Source organism: Medicago truncatula, chromosome 1 (assembly GCF_003473485.1).
Source record: "Medicago truncatula cultivar Jemalong A17 chromosome 1, MtrunA17r5.0-ANR, whole genome shotgun sequence".
In the NCBI taxonomy this organism is placed as follows: Eukaryota; Viridiplantae; Streptophyta; class Magnoliopsida; order Fabales; family Fabaceae; genus Medicago; species Medicago truncatula.
The window spans coordinates 32,554,048-32,572,249 of record NC_053042.1 but is presented as its reverse complement, the minus strand read 5'-3'; the positions used below and the strand labels follow the sequence as shown (position 1 = coordinate 32,572,249).

The 18,202-nt window shown below is 30.8% G+C and overlaps 1 protein-coding gene across 2 annotated transcripts in view; it reads right to left on the bottom strand.

The window, feature by feature from the left end:
• Nucleotides 1-10,085, bottom strand: part of LOC25484028 (peroxidase 21) — a 29,566-nt gene extending 19,481 nt beyond the window's left edge. The window contains exons 1-5 of one of the 2 annotated variants that reach the window (XM_013612773.3): nt 9,967-10,085; nt 9,673-9,821; nt 9,390-9,578; nt 9,003-9,168; nt 8,297-8,781 (exon numbers count right to left, since the gene is read on the bottom strand). In XM_013612773.3, coding sequence (XP_013468227.1) covers nt 8,375-8,781; nt 9,003-9,168; nt 9,390-9,578; nt 9,673-9,821; nt 9,967-10,033 — 978 coding nt within the window. In that variant the 5' untranslated portion in view covers nt 10,034-10,085 and the 3' untranslated portion in view covers nt 8,297-8,374. Of the gene's footprint in view, nt 1-8,296; nt 8,782-9,002; nt 9,169-9,389; nt 9,579-9,672; nt 9,822-9,966 lie in introns of those variants that run through there. The other variant, XM_039827617.1, reaches the window with a different exon arrangement.
• Between the last annotated feature and the right edge of the window lie 8,117 nt (nt 10,086-18,202).

Here is an 18,202-nt window from a genome sequence, read left to right as displayed (position 1 = left end):
CTAATGGATCGAAATGTATTTTTTTCATATTGTTTTTGTTTTTTGTTTTTGTTTTTGTTTTTGTTTAAAGTATAGTATTTTAATCTTTGTTATCTAGGGTGATCGAATAGGTGCGTTTATACAAAGAACATTGATCTACAAGTTCAAGGAGCAACTCCAAGAGGGAATGGTGTTCACGATTTCCTCATTTGATTTTGCTTGCAACAGTGGTTTGTATAAACCATCACACAACGAATAAAAACTGAATTTTACAATTAACACAAAAATCAAAATATCTAAATCTTCTTTGGTCCCTACAAACATGTATTCGTTTACACTGCATATGATGTTTTTAATGATTCTTACGACATGAAATGTAATTTGAATCATATTTTTATCATCAAACTAATTTCAAACCCCCATCCCTTTCTAACAACATGAAATAAGTTATATATTGATGTAGTTGGTGTCTTGACTGCGGTGGATTTTGTTTGTATGAAGACCTCAAATCAATTATATTAAAAACACTTCAAGCACAAGATGTGCCCAATAAAGGAAAATACAAAGTTCAAGATGCATAGATACAAAAGAATCAAATCATGAGGTAGAATAACCAAGAGAAGTAGAAAGATTATTCCACCAACATTTCAACTCAAAATACATACATGATTGCTTAGCATTTTGTATCCAATAAACGAGAAATATAATTTATCTAACAACACCATAAACTGGTTCTTGTGACAAAAATGTAAGAATTTTTTTCTTTCCAAAATAATCCAAATGCAAGTCAGCAAAATCAACTGAAAACTAAAACAAATTTTTTTGGAACAATTGAGAACCACTGAAATGAAGATTACCCTGACAATAATTAATTGGAAGAACACAATAATTCCAACCACTTTAGAATATTATGTCATATGCTACCAAAGAATTCACACTAAAAATAAAAAAGATAATTCTCCTCTTTTTCACATCTGCCAGAACATAAAAATAAGTTCATATTTTAAATACTCCATCAAGCTAAGTTGCCATTTATTAGAATTCAGATATTCAAGAGCCTCCACGAAAAGAGAGAGACGTTTAGAGGAGCTACTTTGTTCCTAATGAGATTTTTTAGAGCCATAGGTTCATCATGCTCCACTTGCAACTAGATGATATACCCCTTTGTCAGGGTACCTTTCACCACGATCAACTTTAAAGAAACTTATAAAAAACACTAGCCTTAAAAATAATGTTGTCCAACAAATAACAACAATATATCCCCTGCACCTCATTCCAAGAAAAATTCCATGACACCGTCTCCACCCCATCCAACCCTAACCTACGTATCTCCTTAAATGGCATAGAGTTATTTTGATATAACTCAAAAGTTCTTCTAAATATATCACACAAATGACCACTCTACAACCACGAATCATTGCAAAAAAAAGGAGTATTTTTCTCATTACTCTCCACTATCATCAAGTTGTCATCAAACCAATTTCTAATCCCCATCTCCGCCTCTATTTTAACACCATGGAAGTAATTTTACCACACATACGCCTAATTGTCCTCACTCTTCACATGAACTCACCCAACCTATTCTAAGAAGCTAAAACTCTAAAATGCAAACTCATTGATCCATATCAGCCTCCAAAACTATTCACGTAACAAAGATAAATTAAAATTCTGCATTATATGATCCCTCAAGCAACAACTATATCGACCAAGACACACCTTATCTCACTTAAACCAATTGACTTTACTAGCTTCCGCACTCTCTCCACACTCAAAATAATAAGGATTCAATAAAATAATTTTTACTTAAGTAAGCCTTGAAGAATGAAAGAAATTAAACCAATTGTGGTGGATATTGAAGGAGAATACAAAGATACATTACAAGAACATTAAATTGAATTCGAATGGGTAAAATCTATTTGTTTTCATTTTTAATATATAATACATTATGATATTTAATTATTATTTTAATTATTTGTCAATTAATTTTTAAGAGATGTCAGTTTGAACGTACTCTTTTTTCTATCTTCCGGTAAATTTAAAAAGGCGAATCTGACAATTTTGTTGCAAAAGTTAAGTTGTTCCTAGGTAAGTATTTATAACTATCAACTTGATTATTTAATACCATTAAAAGGTACATATTTATTCATTTACTTGAACCATTTTATTTGTTTCAAAAGTTAAGTACCTTTATTTTTAGTTGCCTGATCTATCCCACATTACCATACTAGAAGAATTTTTTAATCTTACTCTTATGATCACCATTGGAGTTGAAGAACTTGCATGAAATTGAGTGGGTTGACATAGATCTCCTACCTTTTTTTCCCCATGTTTGATCGAGGTTTTAGTTTGTGGATTTCGGTTAGGAACATTAAAAGGATGAAGTGTTTGCTTGGAAAAAAGGGGAAACGATGAATTGGAAATCATAACTACACTAAAACATCTCTAAAAAAAAAAACTACACTAAAACATAACGAAATTAGGTTAGATTGTTTTAATTTGTGACGCTTGATCTCTAATTAAAAAAAATTAAGATATGAGATTAAATAAAATTGTTTTTTGAAATTTTTCTCACTAGAGATAATTTGCTTTGGAGAGAAATACTCTCTCCAATATTTTTTTAGGGACTCTCTCCAATCTTAGATATAACAAATAAACAACTACATTTTATTATCTTAAATTAAAAAAAAATATATATATAACTTATTTTGACTCTATTTAATGTTATTTATCCTAATATACATTTTAATTCATGTAAGTTTTATTTTTAATATTTTTTTATTCTCATGAAACAAGTTACAATAGATGGTACTTTTCATAATTTTATATTTTTTTAGAAATATTCGAGAAAACTAATTGCATATAAGTAAATTTTTGAACTTGGATATTTTTTTTATAATTGAAATCCGAGAGTGATTAAATAAAAAAAGTAATAGCTTTAATCAAAGTGGTAGATTTTTTATTATATTTTTATAAGACAAGAGCAAAAAGAATAATCTCAATTAAGTTGGTACCCTACTTTAATCGATTGCCAATTGCTCATATATATTATTAAAAAAAGGAAAAAATTATATAAAATCTGAGAGGACAAAAAATATGATCCAGTCAATCCAAGTGGATCCACCCTAACGGGTAATACATCAAAAAAAGATCAACAAAGTGGGTTCAACCCTAATTAATTCTAACAAACGAATACCATTAACGATAGACGTTTGTGAGGGCAAATCGGGTCTATAATTTGGCGTATTGATCGATCTTCAATACAAAATCGGATCACGTGCTATCAACACCCTGCAACAACGGCAACACGGTCTCATGTCAATCAAGGATTAATGGGATACGAACACATACATATTCTTGAGAGTGGGGAGTAGATTCAACCACCAACACGGTAATTAACAAATTCACACGCACTAACTGTTTACTGCTATGATCAACATCAAATTAACAGTTATTTCTGACCCAACATAGAACCGCAACCACCTCCAAAGAAAGGGAGGAGACGGAGGATTCGAATGACTTACCATAACCAATCCACACGGCGGCGAAAAAGGTATAAAACGGTGGCAAAATATAGGATAAAGAACGGACCCTTTCGGGTTTCAACCAAACCAACGCGGAGTTCTGCCATTGAGAAGCCAACACACAGAACCAAACAAGATCGCCGGTGACAACCAACAATTTACGAATACCAACAACTAAGCAACCACCACCCGTAGCAGATGCGGTACTGGTTGAATCGGAAACAAACGACACGAATGGTTGTGGGAACCGGAAAAAGGGTGGTGCGGGGGGACGACGCCACTCATCGCACCATCGTTGCATGTTGGTACATCGTAAGTGATGAAGGTTTTGAAAAAAGGGGGCGAGGTGGCGGAAGATTTCTAAAGAGAGGGCAGAGCCATAATGGTAGATTATAACAGAGGTAATCATACCTCTTATTAATTAGATATATTTTTAAGAATATAGTAATTATTTATAGTATTTTTATATTTTAAGCATAGTTGTACTTTTTCTCACTATTTTAAGCAGAGTTGGCATGTCCGTGCCAACTCTGTCTTAATTTTAAATATGAAGATAAAGTACTACATAATATCAAAATTCTGAATGAAATCAAACTAAAAAAGTCAAACAATATCTAAAAAACTTATCTATATGTAAACCCTGTTAAAAAAATTTAAATAAAATGTATCCCGTACTTGGCACGGGGCGTTACACTAGTTGAAGTACATGGAGAAGAAGAAAAAATATTGAAGTACATGAAGTAAATGTCGTGAATTGAAAACTGCATACAGGCATATGTCAACTTGAATAACGTAAAAGCTATTTTTCTTTACTATATATAGTATTTCTTTTGGATGAATTTAAAGGCTTAACTTAGAAATTTAAACAAGGACAATTTTGGTAGCTTATATACCTTTTTTTTTTTTTGTTACAAAGCTAAAGGAACAAAAATAATGAAAAGAAAAACAAAAAGAAAACTACACTCTACAGAATCAGGTTCTCATAGAGTCCACAGACCACAATGAGGAGGTCCGGGAGGCTAGGCGGAGGGGAGGCATGTACTATGATGTATGCTCTTAGATAATAAAATTGGGTTTATGCTATTGGGCATTTATATTTCTAATTGAATAGAGTTCATTAGTTTATAAATATATATGACTTTTACTTTTCTCGCCCTAATTTATAAATATATTAGTCTATTCGGATTTTAAAATCCGAAACAGTTTGTTAGGTATTTTTGGATTTTAGAATCCAAATTAAAACGAACTACAATTTGTATATTTGTATTTGACATCAAAAGTCTCTGCTGATCGCCGTAGAATTTCCGCATAAACTACAAAGCGGGATTCTATGAGTATGAACGGTCAGTGACCATGACATCATAAACACTCCTAAAAAACCAATTTTTTTTTAAGAAAATTAAGTAATGATGAGAAGTGAAGAATAAATGAAATTGTTGAAGCATGCAAGGCTATTTATAGCCTTAAATCATTCCTAGACTATAACTACAGTCAAAGGAAACATTTTACATGGTCCAACCGACCAAAAATGCATTAAACACACCACAAACCATCCAAACCTTAGATGAAACGCCACAATTCACCTAGTATGTGAGGTTTCAGATTATTCAATTCGAAACTCTCTAAATATTTTAAGATTATACAATCCGAATAACATCAGACTATGTTTAAGTTTGATTTTTTTGTAGGTTTTCATGGAGAATGACATGATTTTTTTTAAAAGAGGTAAAAAAAAAATTAAACAGCTTAAAACAACACAATAATATAAGTGATGAATCTTTTAGGAAGGTGCTCAAAGAGGTGCTTTTGTACTTGATCCAGCTGGCTTGCCAGCTGACATATTTCTATTTGCAGGTCAACTGGATCAAGTTCATGCGAACCTCTTCGGAATCAAATCTGCAACATAATGGTGAAAGACAAGGTGTTTCAAGAGGATTGTTTTACGTTAGATTATGCTGCCATGCCAACTGACATATTTATATTGTCAAGACAGCAAGATCTAGCTCATAGCAACCTCTTGGTGTTCATATCGTTCAAAAGATTTTTCAGTTTTTTGTTGTGTTTTACAACAAATGAACCGAGCACACTTATTTATAAAGGTTTATGTGCGTCGTGGACCAAATAAACTGTCGGTGCAATGTGGACCGCACAAAAAAATCAGTGCTGAACTAGTTTGGATTATATTATCCGAACTTGACTTTTACCCTACATATCTTTATATATTTTCTATCTATGTGTTCATATCTTTTGAAAGAGATTTTTCAGAGTTTAAATGAACATCTTTAACGAAAGATCAGCGAAGAGATTTTCAACAGCATGATGAAGATCATCTAGGAGAAGTGAGGTTCATAAACTGACCATAGATATATTGATTTTAACAACATAAAACACGTAATAAAATAAAACATATATAATTGATCACAGATCAGCTAAACTAATGTCTTCGTCTGGTGCGTCCAGCAGAGCCCTGATCTCTTCGTAGTTCTTGTGCCAGATCAAATTTTTATGAATTTCTTCAACACATATGACCAACGAAGCGTCCAAATCGATTGGTCCTTTAGTACTGTACTTGCCAAAGATCAATGAGATGGTTTTCACGTCGTCATTGTTCCCGAGATTCATTCGGCTGAACCACACAGTTCCGGCTGAGTCGGTCAATGTACGTCAATACTGAACACCATCCACCCTCCTTGTGTCTTTGTTTTTGGGTTGACGGTCGATTTGCTAGTACAAATTCTTCTACCTTAAGAATACTATGCGTCTTTATGACTATACTTACTTTTTCCTCATTTATAGTTCACGGACGATGATGGTGATAGAACTGTTCTTTGAACATATAATGATCTTATAGATCTTATAGGTTCTTCGGAGATGAGTGTCTTAACTCTGTGTACTGTTGTCTACTTCTTGGTATGGACACATTATGATTCTAATTGTTATTGGCCTGTAGAACATACTCTGCTTCTTGGCTTGGAGACAGTTGTAAACCAAGATGGGCTTCTGTGAAGGTTATTACTTATTTATACCACTTTTCAGTTTCTGACTTTAAGTAGTTGCATATATGAATTGTTTGTGTTTGGCTGTTAATGGCTTGAAAGTTAAAATATGAAGGAGCACTGGTCCAATTGCAAGATGTTTCTAGAAAAAGGAAGATGTCAGTTCATAAGCTACTGAGAGGGAACTTGAGCTTGAAGCTCAACATGTTGAAGCAAGGAGCATTATATATCAGCAGGTAATGTTTTATGCTCTTGCAACTAGAAGCTCGTGAGTTTCTCTATTCCTTCACTTCGCAAATCCTGAATTGGTTGCTGAAAAAAATTAGAATCTAGTAGTGTGAGGAAAAATCATTGTATTTACTTTGGATGTTTATTTTATTGTTGCATGCACGTAGTTGTGTTGCTTTATGGAGATTTTGAATTTTTGTTTTTGAAGTTTGAATTTTGTGATGATTGGGATTTGATGCAAAATTAATAGGTGAGATTTTTGCTTAAAAATGTGAGCGGAGTAGCAAAACCTGGAAGATTATTAACGATAATGGAACCTTCAAGTTCAGAGAAGACAATATTTCTCATTGTTCTTGTTGGTCTGCTGGCTGCATCGCCTCGGCTTCATCTGAGTGGCCTTTTGGAGTTCAATGAAAGTCTATTTTGTGGAAAAAGTGATTAGTATGTTTAGTTAGGAAATCCTATTTTATTGTCTTGTTATCCAAAATTGTTGATCAAAATGTAGTATTGTGATTTGTCTAGATGGTGTAAAAATACTTGTCACGTGATTTTTAGATTCATTGTGGTGGATTGACTACACATTCACTTTTTCTAATTTATTTCAATTGAACAATTTTTGGTCGAATCACAATTTTTTTAGTCTAGATAATTTTGCGACACTTTTTACAACTACTCAAAAATTATGAATGTAACAATTTTGGCTTAAATGCACTTTTCACCCTATGTTTCAAAAAGTTGCGATTTTGATCCCCTTTAAAAAAATGGATATTTTGACCCCTAACTTTTGGCCCTCTTTTGATTAGCTGATTTTATGCCAAATTCTCAGTCTCTAATGGTGTAAACTAGCATGGGGATAGAAGGAAGCTGATAAGTGGAGTCCAAACTTGCATTGTGTCCAAACTGACATGATAAGTGGAGTACTCCAAACTGATAAGTGGATCCTTCTTTAAGGGGGCCAAAAGTTACACCATGCCAGTTTGGACTCCACTTAACAGCATCTTTCTATCCCCATGCCAGTTTACACCATCAGAGACTGAGAAATTGGCAAAAAAATCAGTTAATCAAAAGATGGCCAAAAGTTAGGGGTCAAAATATCCATTTTTTTAAAGGGAGCCAAAATCGCAACTTTTTAAAACATAAGGGGTGAAAAGTGCATTTAAGCCAGCAATTTTTTATTATTACTGGTGATACAAAAAGTGTTACAATAATGTAACATTGTGCGACACTTTTTGATTGTCGTAGATATTACTATAAAATGTAACTAAATCTCTTTAGCAACAGTGACTTTACCTAACAATTATTCAAATGTTACTAAATTGAATTAGTAACATTTTTCTTGATTTAGTTACAATTTTTAAATGTTACTAGATCTTAATTATGTTGTAGTGTCTTGTATCTGTATCTGTTGAATATGGAAAGCACGAAACTAAATGTGTTGTTTAGGAAGGTGCTATGGCTAGGAAGTTTGGTTAGTATAGAGTAGCACTCCTTTTACAACTTATATAGAAAAAGGTCTGTTTCTTTCATTATGAGGATTATCCAAAGTCCAAACATCTATATGATTCGACAAACTAAAGTAGAATAAGCAAATTATTTCTATGCAATGCAAATATAAATACAAGCTATATATTGCTAGCTAATTATTTATATCTAATTGGCATTAACGTATCGACAATCCTTTCTGATTTCACCTTGATCTCCAATAAGAGGATTATTCTCTGATAACAATTGAACAGCCCTTGAGAATTGTTCATTGAAGTATCCATTATCAGCTGCCATTTTTTTCACATAAGGTGATGTTCTTGGATCAGTGGCTAATTCTTCATCCACAGTTAGAAGACCCTTATGTTGCAAGATGTTTTTGTAGTAGTTGTTGTCAATTATCATTGGTGTTTTTAGATCATTCCTCACATATTGGACAGCTTTTGGATCTGGATTTGGTGTTGGGCACCTACGTTTTAGGTAGGTAGCATGTGTAGGATCTAACGTTGGATCCACTGTGGGGTATAGTCTGTGGACCAAATTCATGCAATGTACTCTTCCAACTGAGTGTGCTCCTGATTTAATCAAAGTGACCAGTTAATAAAATGTTACATTATTAATAATCAGTGTCCACTTATGTTGTATTGTCTTTGTTTCTGCCTACATTGGGCATCCTTCCATTTATTATGTTTATGGTTGACTTTTGAAAGTAAATGTTAATGTAATTGGAAGTGGGATTTTAGTTGATGTGTAACTGAAAGTCAAAAACCAATTAGCCAAGAAGAATGTTTGGTACCTAAAAGAGCAACCGTGGCTTCAACGTCAACACCGATAGCTTGAAAACGAGACAACACTAAGGATATTGAGTCATTATGGTTTGGAATGAATTCTTCCACCACATTTGCATAACTTTCTTTGCTATCCCTTCTTCCACTCTTCATTTCAATGTTTGGACCACCCAACTAAATATACAAAACATACCAACAATTCAACATCAAATATTAATTACTCATACTATTTCTAAGGTAATTCTTTGAAAAATGTAGACTCCTTTACTACGTGAAAATTTTGATCAGGTCCATATTATTAGGCGTCCCAATTTAAAAAATTATTCTATTAAGTTGGATAATCATTTGACTTATTAGTCTCACTATGTGATGTGTATATGATGACATAGACATACCATTGCAATACCGTCTCTAGCAGATAGAGCGACAATGTCAGCGCATGACACTGTCAAGGGACATTCTTTCTCGACAGCTGCTTTGATGGTATTCACATACTTGAAATTTCTCATCCCAAAACTTCTCACCGATGTCTGCTCCGATACCACACCATGCACCGTTGCTAAAAGCAGGGATGCATCACATGACTGCATACATATACATCATTATTAGTTGCCGATTAATTTGAAACGATATAACTTTGTTGTGTTAATTATGTTATCTATATATATTTATACTCACGTTGACTGTGCAATCATGGAAGAGATTTCGAACCCAGGAAATGGCTGTGTTTCCATGCTGGTTATATAGTTCAGTGACTTGTTGTTTGATTATCTCTTCTGCTTTTGGGCAGCTGTTGGAGTAGTAGTTCAGCTGGAGCTGACTTTTCCCTGCGCATAAAAATACATGGCATTGTTAAGTTGCATGTAAGTCTTTCACTTGATAATGCATAACTATATACATATAAATTTTGTCAAAAGTCTTTAATATTAGTCACAAAAGAAAGAGAGTCAATAAGTAGAAGCGAAAATGTACCCAAATAAAAATGTAGGAGAAGCAATAGAAAGAGAAAAGAGGAATTAGAAGAAGGCTTGATGGCCATGTCTAGCAAGTTGAAATGTCTTTCTTGTGAGTTTTTATGTTTAGCAGAGGAAGTTTAGAAGCTTTATATATAGAGATAGTTTTGAGTGCACAACTAAATTATTAATTAATTAATAATTAATTAACTTAAGTGTGCCATTTGGGAAGAAAGAGTAAAACAAAAGCCTAATTTGAGCAGAACACTCTCCTCCACTAAGCAACTTTCTTTGACATTCTTCACTACACGCTTGTGGATATAGTGGATATAGCATGTTACCGCCCCACAATAACTATTGTGAAGTAAATTATGATTGTATGTTTGATTAATATTAAAACTTTAGTTAAATGCAATTTTTTTTTTGTTTCATGTAAAAACCTAGGTTAAATTTATTGAAGTGTAATTTTTTTATATTTAGTGGGAAAAAATCATTTAACTATCCACATTAAATGTTTTTAAGAATCAACATGGTGTTGAGAGAGTTGACAACATGACTCTTCTCTACAAAAAGAATTTGTGTTCAATCTTTAGAGTCGCTCTGAAGATCTCGCTACCAACTTGAGGTTTAATCTCATAGTGACCGTGAGATACCTTAAAACACAAAGGATCATAGATCTACATATACATGAGAGCAAAACGAATAAAATATATGAAAAATATAGAAATGTTTTTGAATTGATAATGTCCTTTGGACTATAATACTATATATACTTAGTGTAGTATAGTACGATAGTATTCTTTTTTATTAAATTGATGATGTCCTTTATATTATAGGTTTAATTGCACTTTTCCCCCCTATAGTTTGTCAATTGTGCGATTTTGCACCCCATAGTTTTAAACGATCGATTTTGCCCCCTATAGTTTTCCCCCTTTCTGATTTTATGGTCCCCATGACATTTAGTGCTGATATGTCTGTTTTTTTATCAATTAATGTGTACCACGTGTGTAATTCCATTTTTTTTAAAATAAAAAAAATGGTATTTTTCAGATTTTGAGAGAAGGAGGCGTGTGATATTTCTTCTTAAAATCTGAAAAATCACGTGCCCCCTTCTCTCAAAATCTAAAAAATACTATTTTTTTATTTTTAAAAAATGGAATTACACACGTGGCACACATTAATTGATAAAAAAACCAGCACTAAATGTCATGGGAACCATAAAATCAGAAAGGGGGAAAACTATAGGGGGCAAAATCGCTCGTTTAAAACTATGGGGTGCAAAATCGTACAATTGGCAAACTATAAGGGGGAAAAGTGCAATTAAGCCTATATTATATATTTTTAGAAATTATACTGTAGAATATATTAAATTATTAAAGTTCATATGGAATTATTTATCACATGTCTCCCCTTCATGAATCTAAGGACCATATACTTGAAATGCATCAAAATTTTCAAGAAAAGAAAAACAACATAAATTTCTCTCGATAAATTACTTAGCAGATTTGTAAAATTTTGTTTTCTTTTATAGAAAAAGGAACAAAACAACAAACTGTACAATTAATTAGGACAACAACTAGCCATAGCTTAGCATCTTGGCTTTATAACAAAACAAAAGTTAGGGGAAATTGTATTAACCTTTGTCCAAGAGAAATTTATTGAATGGCCAACGTGAATAAGAAGTTCTGCACATTTTTTTTTGGCAATTGTATCAAGACCTTTTGATTAAAAATTGAGAGTTGCTCTTCACGTGTTCTTAATTGCTCAAAATTACAAATGTAGGTGTTTGAGCGGTTAAATGTCGTTCAACTTTTCAGTGGCAGTTAAGTGTCACTAGACATTTTTTACATCGGTTTCATCACTTTTTAAGTCGGTTTAATTGATTTAAAAAATCTCTCAAATATATAACAATTAACTTTCGTTAGAAGTAGAAAGGGTAATTCCAGGAAGCTGAAAGCAATTTGAAAAGCATAAAAAGTAATTTTTCTAAAAAGATTATTTCTTCTATTTGGCCGGTTTGATGGGATATCTATATATTTTAGTAGTTAATGGTTTAAAATTTAATAGTTTTTCTTGTTTTTTCCTAATATTAAAATTTAGTAGTTAAGAAATACTCTAATTGGTTAATGAAATAAATTCATACATGTGACATAAAAATATTCCTCCATAATTGTCTATAAAAGAATTATAAAAAATTGGCAAAAAATACCTAATTATGTTGGCCTAATTGTGTTGGTTTGGGACTTACACTACTAGAAACTCTCGATATTTTTACGGAATTTCCTGCGGATTTGACCAAGGATTTAGATTCCCTGGTAATACCTTTATGAGTAATTGTTTCCTGAGAATTATAGGAACCGCAGGAAATTCATCTGCGGAAATTCCCTAATAGTGTGTTTGGATGAGGGAATGTTTGGAGGGAATGTAATGTTTTGAGAGAATTCAATACTTTGAGGTGAATTCCATTGTTTGGATAATAATTTAAAGAATTTTCAAAATGATGAAAATTTATGAAGTATTTTGTTCAAGTTAAATTTAGAGAATTTCAAATGACATCTAAAAGTTAAGAATTTCAAATTTCTTCATTGTTATAATTTTCAAATTTTGCATTTTGGTCCTCAAAATTTTCAAATTGACCCCAATAAATTTCCACAAAATTGAAAATTAGTCCCTCAATTTTTTCAAAAATTATAATTTAACCCCTCAAATTTTTTGAAATTTGACCCTTATTTTAATTTTCAAATTTGGGCCAAAAAAATTAAAATTTATTAAAGTTGCCCAAAAATGATGACAATGAATTTTTTTATTACTTCATCCAAACAAAAAAATTGAGAAATGAAAGTAATTTAATTGAATCATTTAAATTGCCTAGAATTCTAAATTTTTTATAATTTCTCAATTATCTCATCCAAACACACTCTAAGGAAATTGGACAAAATTCCGCAGGAAAATTTTGGTCGGAGATTAATGAATTATGCTGCCGTGAAACGATTTCTGCAAAGAAACGGCAGGTACTTCCCCATCAAATAAGAAAATCATCTGAAAATTTTATATTCGCAGGAAAATTTTTAAATGAGTTCCAAGACACTAGCTTAAAAGAGGCGCAATAAATATCATTTTCTTTTTATTCTCAAGGGAAAATCACTTTTACTTATTTGTTTGATAAAAAAAAGTTCATCTTTTTTAAGTATAAAACTAGTTACAAACCCGTGCTTCGCACGGGTTGAATAACATATCTTGTAAAAAATTTGTTCCAAAGGAAAAATGAGCAAATTAATGAATATTGCACAAACTCGGATATTATAAATGAATCATTTTTATTGTATTTTTAAAAAAAACTTTGTTATAAAGAAGAAATGAGCAAATTAAGGGAAATATCTGCATTTTTCTTAAGAAATTGTTGTCGTTCATAAATGTGAAAATCAAGCAAGCATATTGCACAAATCTCAGCTATATGTACATTTCTAAAACATTTACCAAAGCATTATAAAGATTTGATGTGGGAAAAGAGCATATTCTATTTTGTTCAAGAGATTAGGAAAACAACTTTATAATTAACATGATACTAATTGGAACCAACGAAGGAACCAACAATGTGCAGATTAACGTTACATAATAGTTAGGTTTATAAAAGAGACTACAAGTGTCATAGACTAACAAAAAAGAGATTTTTGCCAATATTTACATCAGATAAAATGAAAAGAACAAATGGCATCCCAAAGACAAGATAGTTTACGATTACAGTCCAAAGCGATACGCCAAAATAGTAGAAGTTCAAATAGTTCAGCAGCAAAGATCTATTTTGGAACAACTCGAACGTGCAAGTTCTTCGGTGACTTTTCGAGATCAAAGATGAGCTTACCATCTTCTTCCATGACACGTTCTCTGCAGAAATTGAACCACTGCCCATCCAAGTATTTTTCATAGCATGCTCTTTTGGCGGTAATGAGGCGACACTTATACTTTCTCTGTGTCTGGTCATCAATGAGAATGTTTGTTTTGCGCTTTTCTTTCAGAATTGTTCTTGACACCTTGTTTGGGAAATGCTAAACACGGAAATAACTGCAATATTAGTCTAATGCATATTAACATGGATAAGATGTATGCGAATATAGTTACATATAATTTATAAAATGAAGGTAGCATGATAGATTTTAAGCTAAAGAAAATGTACCATGACTTCTAATTTATCTTCCTACTATCTTCCTATAAATTCTAGATAAATGCATGCATGTAGATTATATGTACCCCGTTGGCCAATTAACATTGTTGAAACAAATGGAAATTAAGCATCACTCCCAGATATTCTCATGCATAAGGAAATACATCTTTTAGGTCATTATCAAACTTATACAAAATCCTATCATTTGATGCTGACAAATTAGAAAATAATACATTTTATCTTTCAACACAATGTTTGTACACGATTTCTTTCCCGTCCCAATTGGCGTTGGCTTGACAATCTCATGAAGAAACCCGATGATTTCTCAAAAAAATAAATAAATACATCTATAAGAATATTATAATCGGAGAAAACACAAAAATAAATTAAAGTACATAACTATACCATATAAAACGTAACTATACCATATAAAACGTCAGTTTTGAATTTTTCATCTTGAATTTCCTTAAATGACTCTAAGCGAAATTCATGAGTAAGAACGTTGGTTAACTTGTCATACTTCTGCACCTTTGTACCAGAATAAAAAAAAAAAAAAAACCTTAAAAGAATTAAATGCAATGTCATTATCAAACACATGACAATTATACAAATTATAAGTCTTGTTTTCCTCGATCAAAGCCTTCCAATGCTCCAATTCTCTATATCGAGTTATTACATGAACTCGATCACGCTAAATCCGAGAAAGAAATAAAAAAATATAAATAAATCAAAATGTACACTAATAAGTAATATTGATAAATCATAAATGAAATTACAACAAATCTTAACTAACTCATCTAACCTTTGCATCACAAATAATGAGCTTCATATGTTGATTCTCATTACTACCAGTCACAATCCAAGAATCCAACACTACAAATCCTATTTTTCAAATGTCCAATCATTTTTGAAATCCTTAATGTAATCATAATCCCTTGACATTGAAAGTCCTATATGGAAATAAAATAATACATCATTTAATTTTATTCACTTTGTTCATTCTGATATCGGAAGAAGCTAACATATTTCTATGTGATCAATTTTTGTATCATCAAATCAACCTGATCTTAAATGCACGAATTTCTGGACCTCAATGATATGACAATTTTTTTTTACACCAATCAGCTTTCGTACGGCTCAATGTATAGGAAAGAATAAACCAAATATGAAAACTGTTACAACTTTAGGATTACTCAAAAAACCTAAAATAACTCACATGCATCAATTTTTTTCAACTACAGTACGAGAAGCTAAAATAACAATTGTGTCAAAATCTTACCATGAGCTAAAATTCAATCATCATGATCTCTACTATACTCCACATAACAAAGGAAGATTTTTCTATAGCCATGCAACATAAAAATTTATGGTACATAATCCACTAACAATTGGAAAGAAAAAAAAAACTCTTAAAATGCATAATCGTGAAAAAAGGAAGAAAATCACCTATGATGAAGCAAAAACTAAAACAGTGTCAAAAAATGAACCCCTCAAGCCATAAAAATCAGTCAACTCAAGTCATGCATGGTCTCAGAACCATGAAAAAAGGAAGAAAATGACCTCTTAAGAAGAAGAAAGTGTAACAGTTTTCCCATCCGAACTCTGCTACCGTTTGACCAATGGTTTTTACGGTCTAAATGTTATTTCAAAACAAAGTTAAAATAAAGACCTTTAAGAAAGAATCTAAAGTTGTTTGGTTTCTTTGTTTTCTTAATTTTAAAGCTATTTTTAAGTTAAATGTTCTTTGCCAAAATATTGTACAAACTTTGATTTTTTTTTTTATGGTGTCCGTGGTTCGAACCCCGGACCTGACATATATTTTTGCATTGTTCCTATCAACTGAGTTAAGCTCACGAGGACAAAACTTCAAATTTATTATGAATTAACATAATAAATAATAAAATGTTTAAAATATTTTCTGAAGGCTAAAAATGTTAAAAAATAAAAGATATTTTTTTGACAAATACTATATTTACTCAATAACGTTTATTTTGTGTAACATGAATACAAATTTGTATCATCATATAAATGACTTGTTAAATATTTGAATAGGAGAAACAGTTTAAGAAACCTGAAATAATAACATAAATAATATCAAAATAGTTAGTTTTTTCTATTTCAATTATACTCTATAACAAATTTTGTTATAAGAATACCATATTTTTTGTGTCTTTCAAAAATATAAGAATTTATATTATATGATATTATGCTTGTTACGTTGTTGGTGTCATGGAAACAAATATGTTTAGTTTTTTTGAATAAGAAAAAGATATCCATAGTTTGTTATAATATAAAGGTGCGATATATATATATATAAAAGTATAATTTTTTTAGGCATTTATACCTTTTTTGAAGAAAAGACATCTACAATTTTGCTCTTAATTAAAATCAAAATTTAATAAAAATAATCATACGCGTTATGCAACGCCAAAAGAAATTATAAGCATTAGCGTAACAAAAAACAGACACACATAAATATTACTCTAAACGCTAATGTGTGTGTGTGTATTTTAGCGAGGTTGGAGAAAGAAAATAAAACTATTTGAAAAACGTGAATAAAAATATTTGTGAGGTTGTGATGATTAAACGATATTAAAATGAAATAGATAAGTGATAAAAAGATAATAAAATTCCTTTAAAAAAGGTAATAAAATTAAATGGAACCTCCTTAAAAAAAAAAAATGAAACGGTTAAAAAATATTAAATGGAAGAAAAACACATATTGAAATATAATATTTAAAAAAAAAAGAATAGGTTCCCAACATAAATTGAAGAGAGATGCTTGTGAAATAAATTGTCGAGAAGTAGTTTTTTGAAGTAGCATTCAACAACTTTTGGCCATAGCTCATTTCCATTCAATTTTATGCATTAAAAAAGTACATTTTTAAATAATTATTTAATTGATATTTTATTTGGCCTAACTTCTCCTTAAAAATGTAGAGAAGTTGAAAAAAAAACCGAGTCAAACGGTATCTTAATATCCCACAACGATAGTGTAGAAGCAACTGAATTTGGGAGAAAAAAATTGGAAAATAGTTAAAAATAAAAAAATTGAAAAATAGTTAAAAGTTTTTTAAAATATAAAAATTGAAAAAAGATAAAAAAAATAGGTGAGGTAGCACTCAACCAAGCAACACTAAAAAAATTATATGCATTCGCGTAACAAAAAAACAGATAGACGGACGTAAAATATTACTCTAAACGTTAATGTGTTTGTGTATATATTCGCGAGGTTGAAGAAAGCAAATAAAAATATTTTGTATTATTAAATGACAACGTGAATAAAAATATTTGTAAGGGTGTGATGATTAAACGATATTGAAATTAAATATATAAGTGATAAAAGAATAATAAAATTCATTTGAAAAAAAGATAATAAAATTAAATGGAACCCCCTTAAAAAAATTAAATGGAACGGTTCCAAAAAATAAAATAAAGTTAAATGGAAGAAAAAAAATAAATTGAAATATAATATTATAAAATAAAAGAAAAGGTTCCCAGCGTGAGTTTAAAAAAGGTGCTTGTGAAATAAATTATCGAGAAGTAGTTTTTTAAAGTAAGATTCAACAGCTTTTGGCTAAAGTTTATTCCATTCAATTTTAGGCATTCAAAAAAAATATTTTTTTAGTAAGTACTAAATTGATATTGTGTTTAGTCTAACTTCTCCTTAAAAATGTAGAGAAGTTGGAAAAAGCCACGTCAAACGATACATTAATCTCCCACAACGGCAATGTAGAAACAACTGAATTTAAGATTATTTTTATTATTATAGAATAAATATAAAATAAAAAAGAAAATAATATAAAATAAATAAAAAATAATTAAAAAGAAAATAATATAAAATTGGATGAGGTGGCAATCCCCAAAGTTAAGAAATTATGGAATTACCAAATTGCCCCTTTTAGGGATAAAATTGTAAATTTATATTGCATCAATTTTAATAAATAGTTAGTAGATAGATAGATAGATGTAATGCATAAATTAGAATCAATATTAAACATCAAAATATCCACAAGAGTATTTTTGAGTGCTACCATTCAAGAAACACATCCTAAACAAATTATCTCAAGTACTACAAGAGTATAAACAAAAG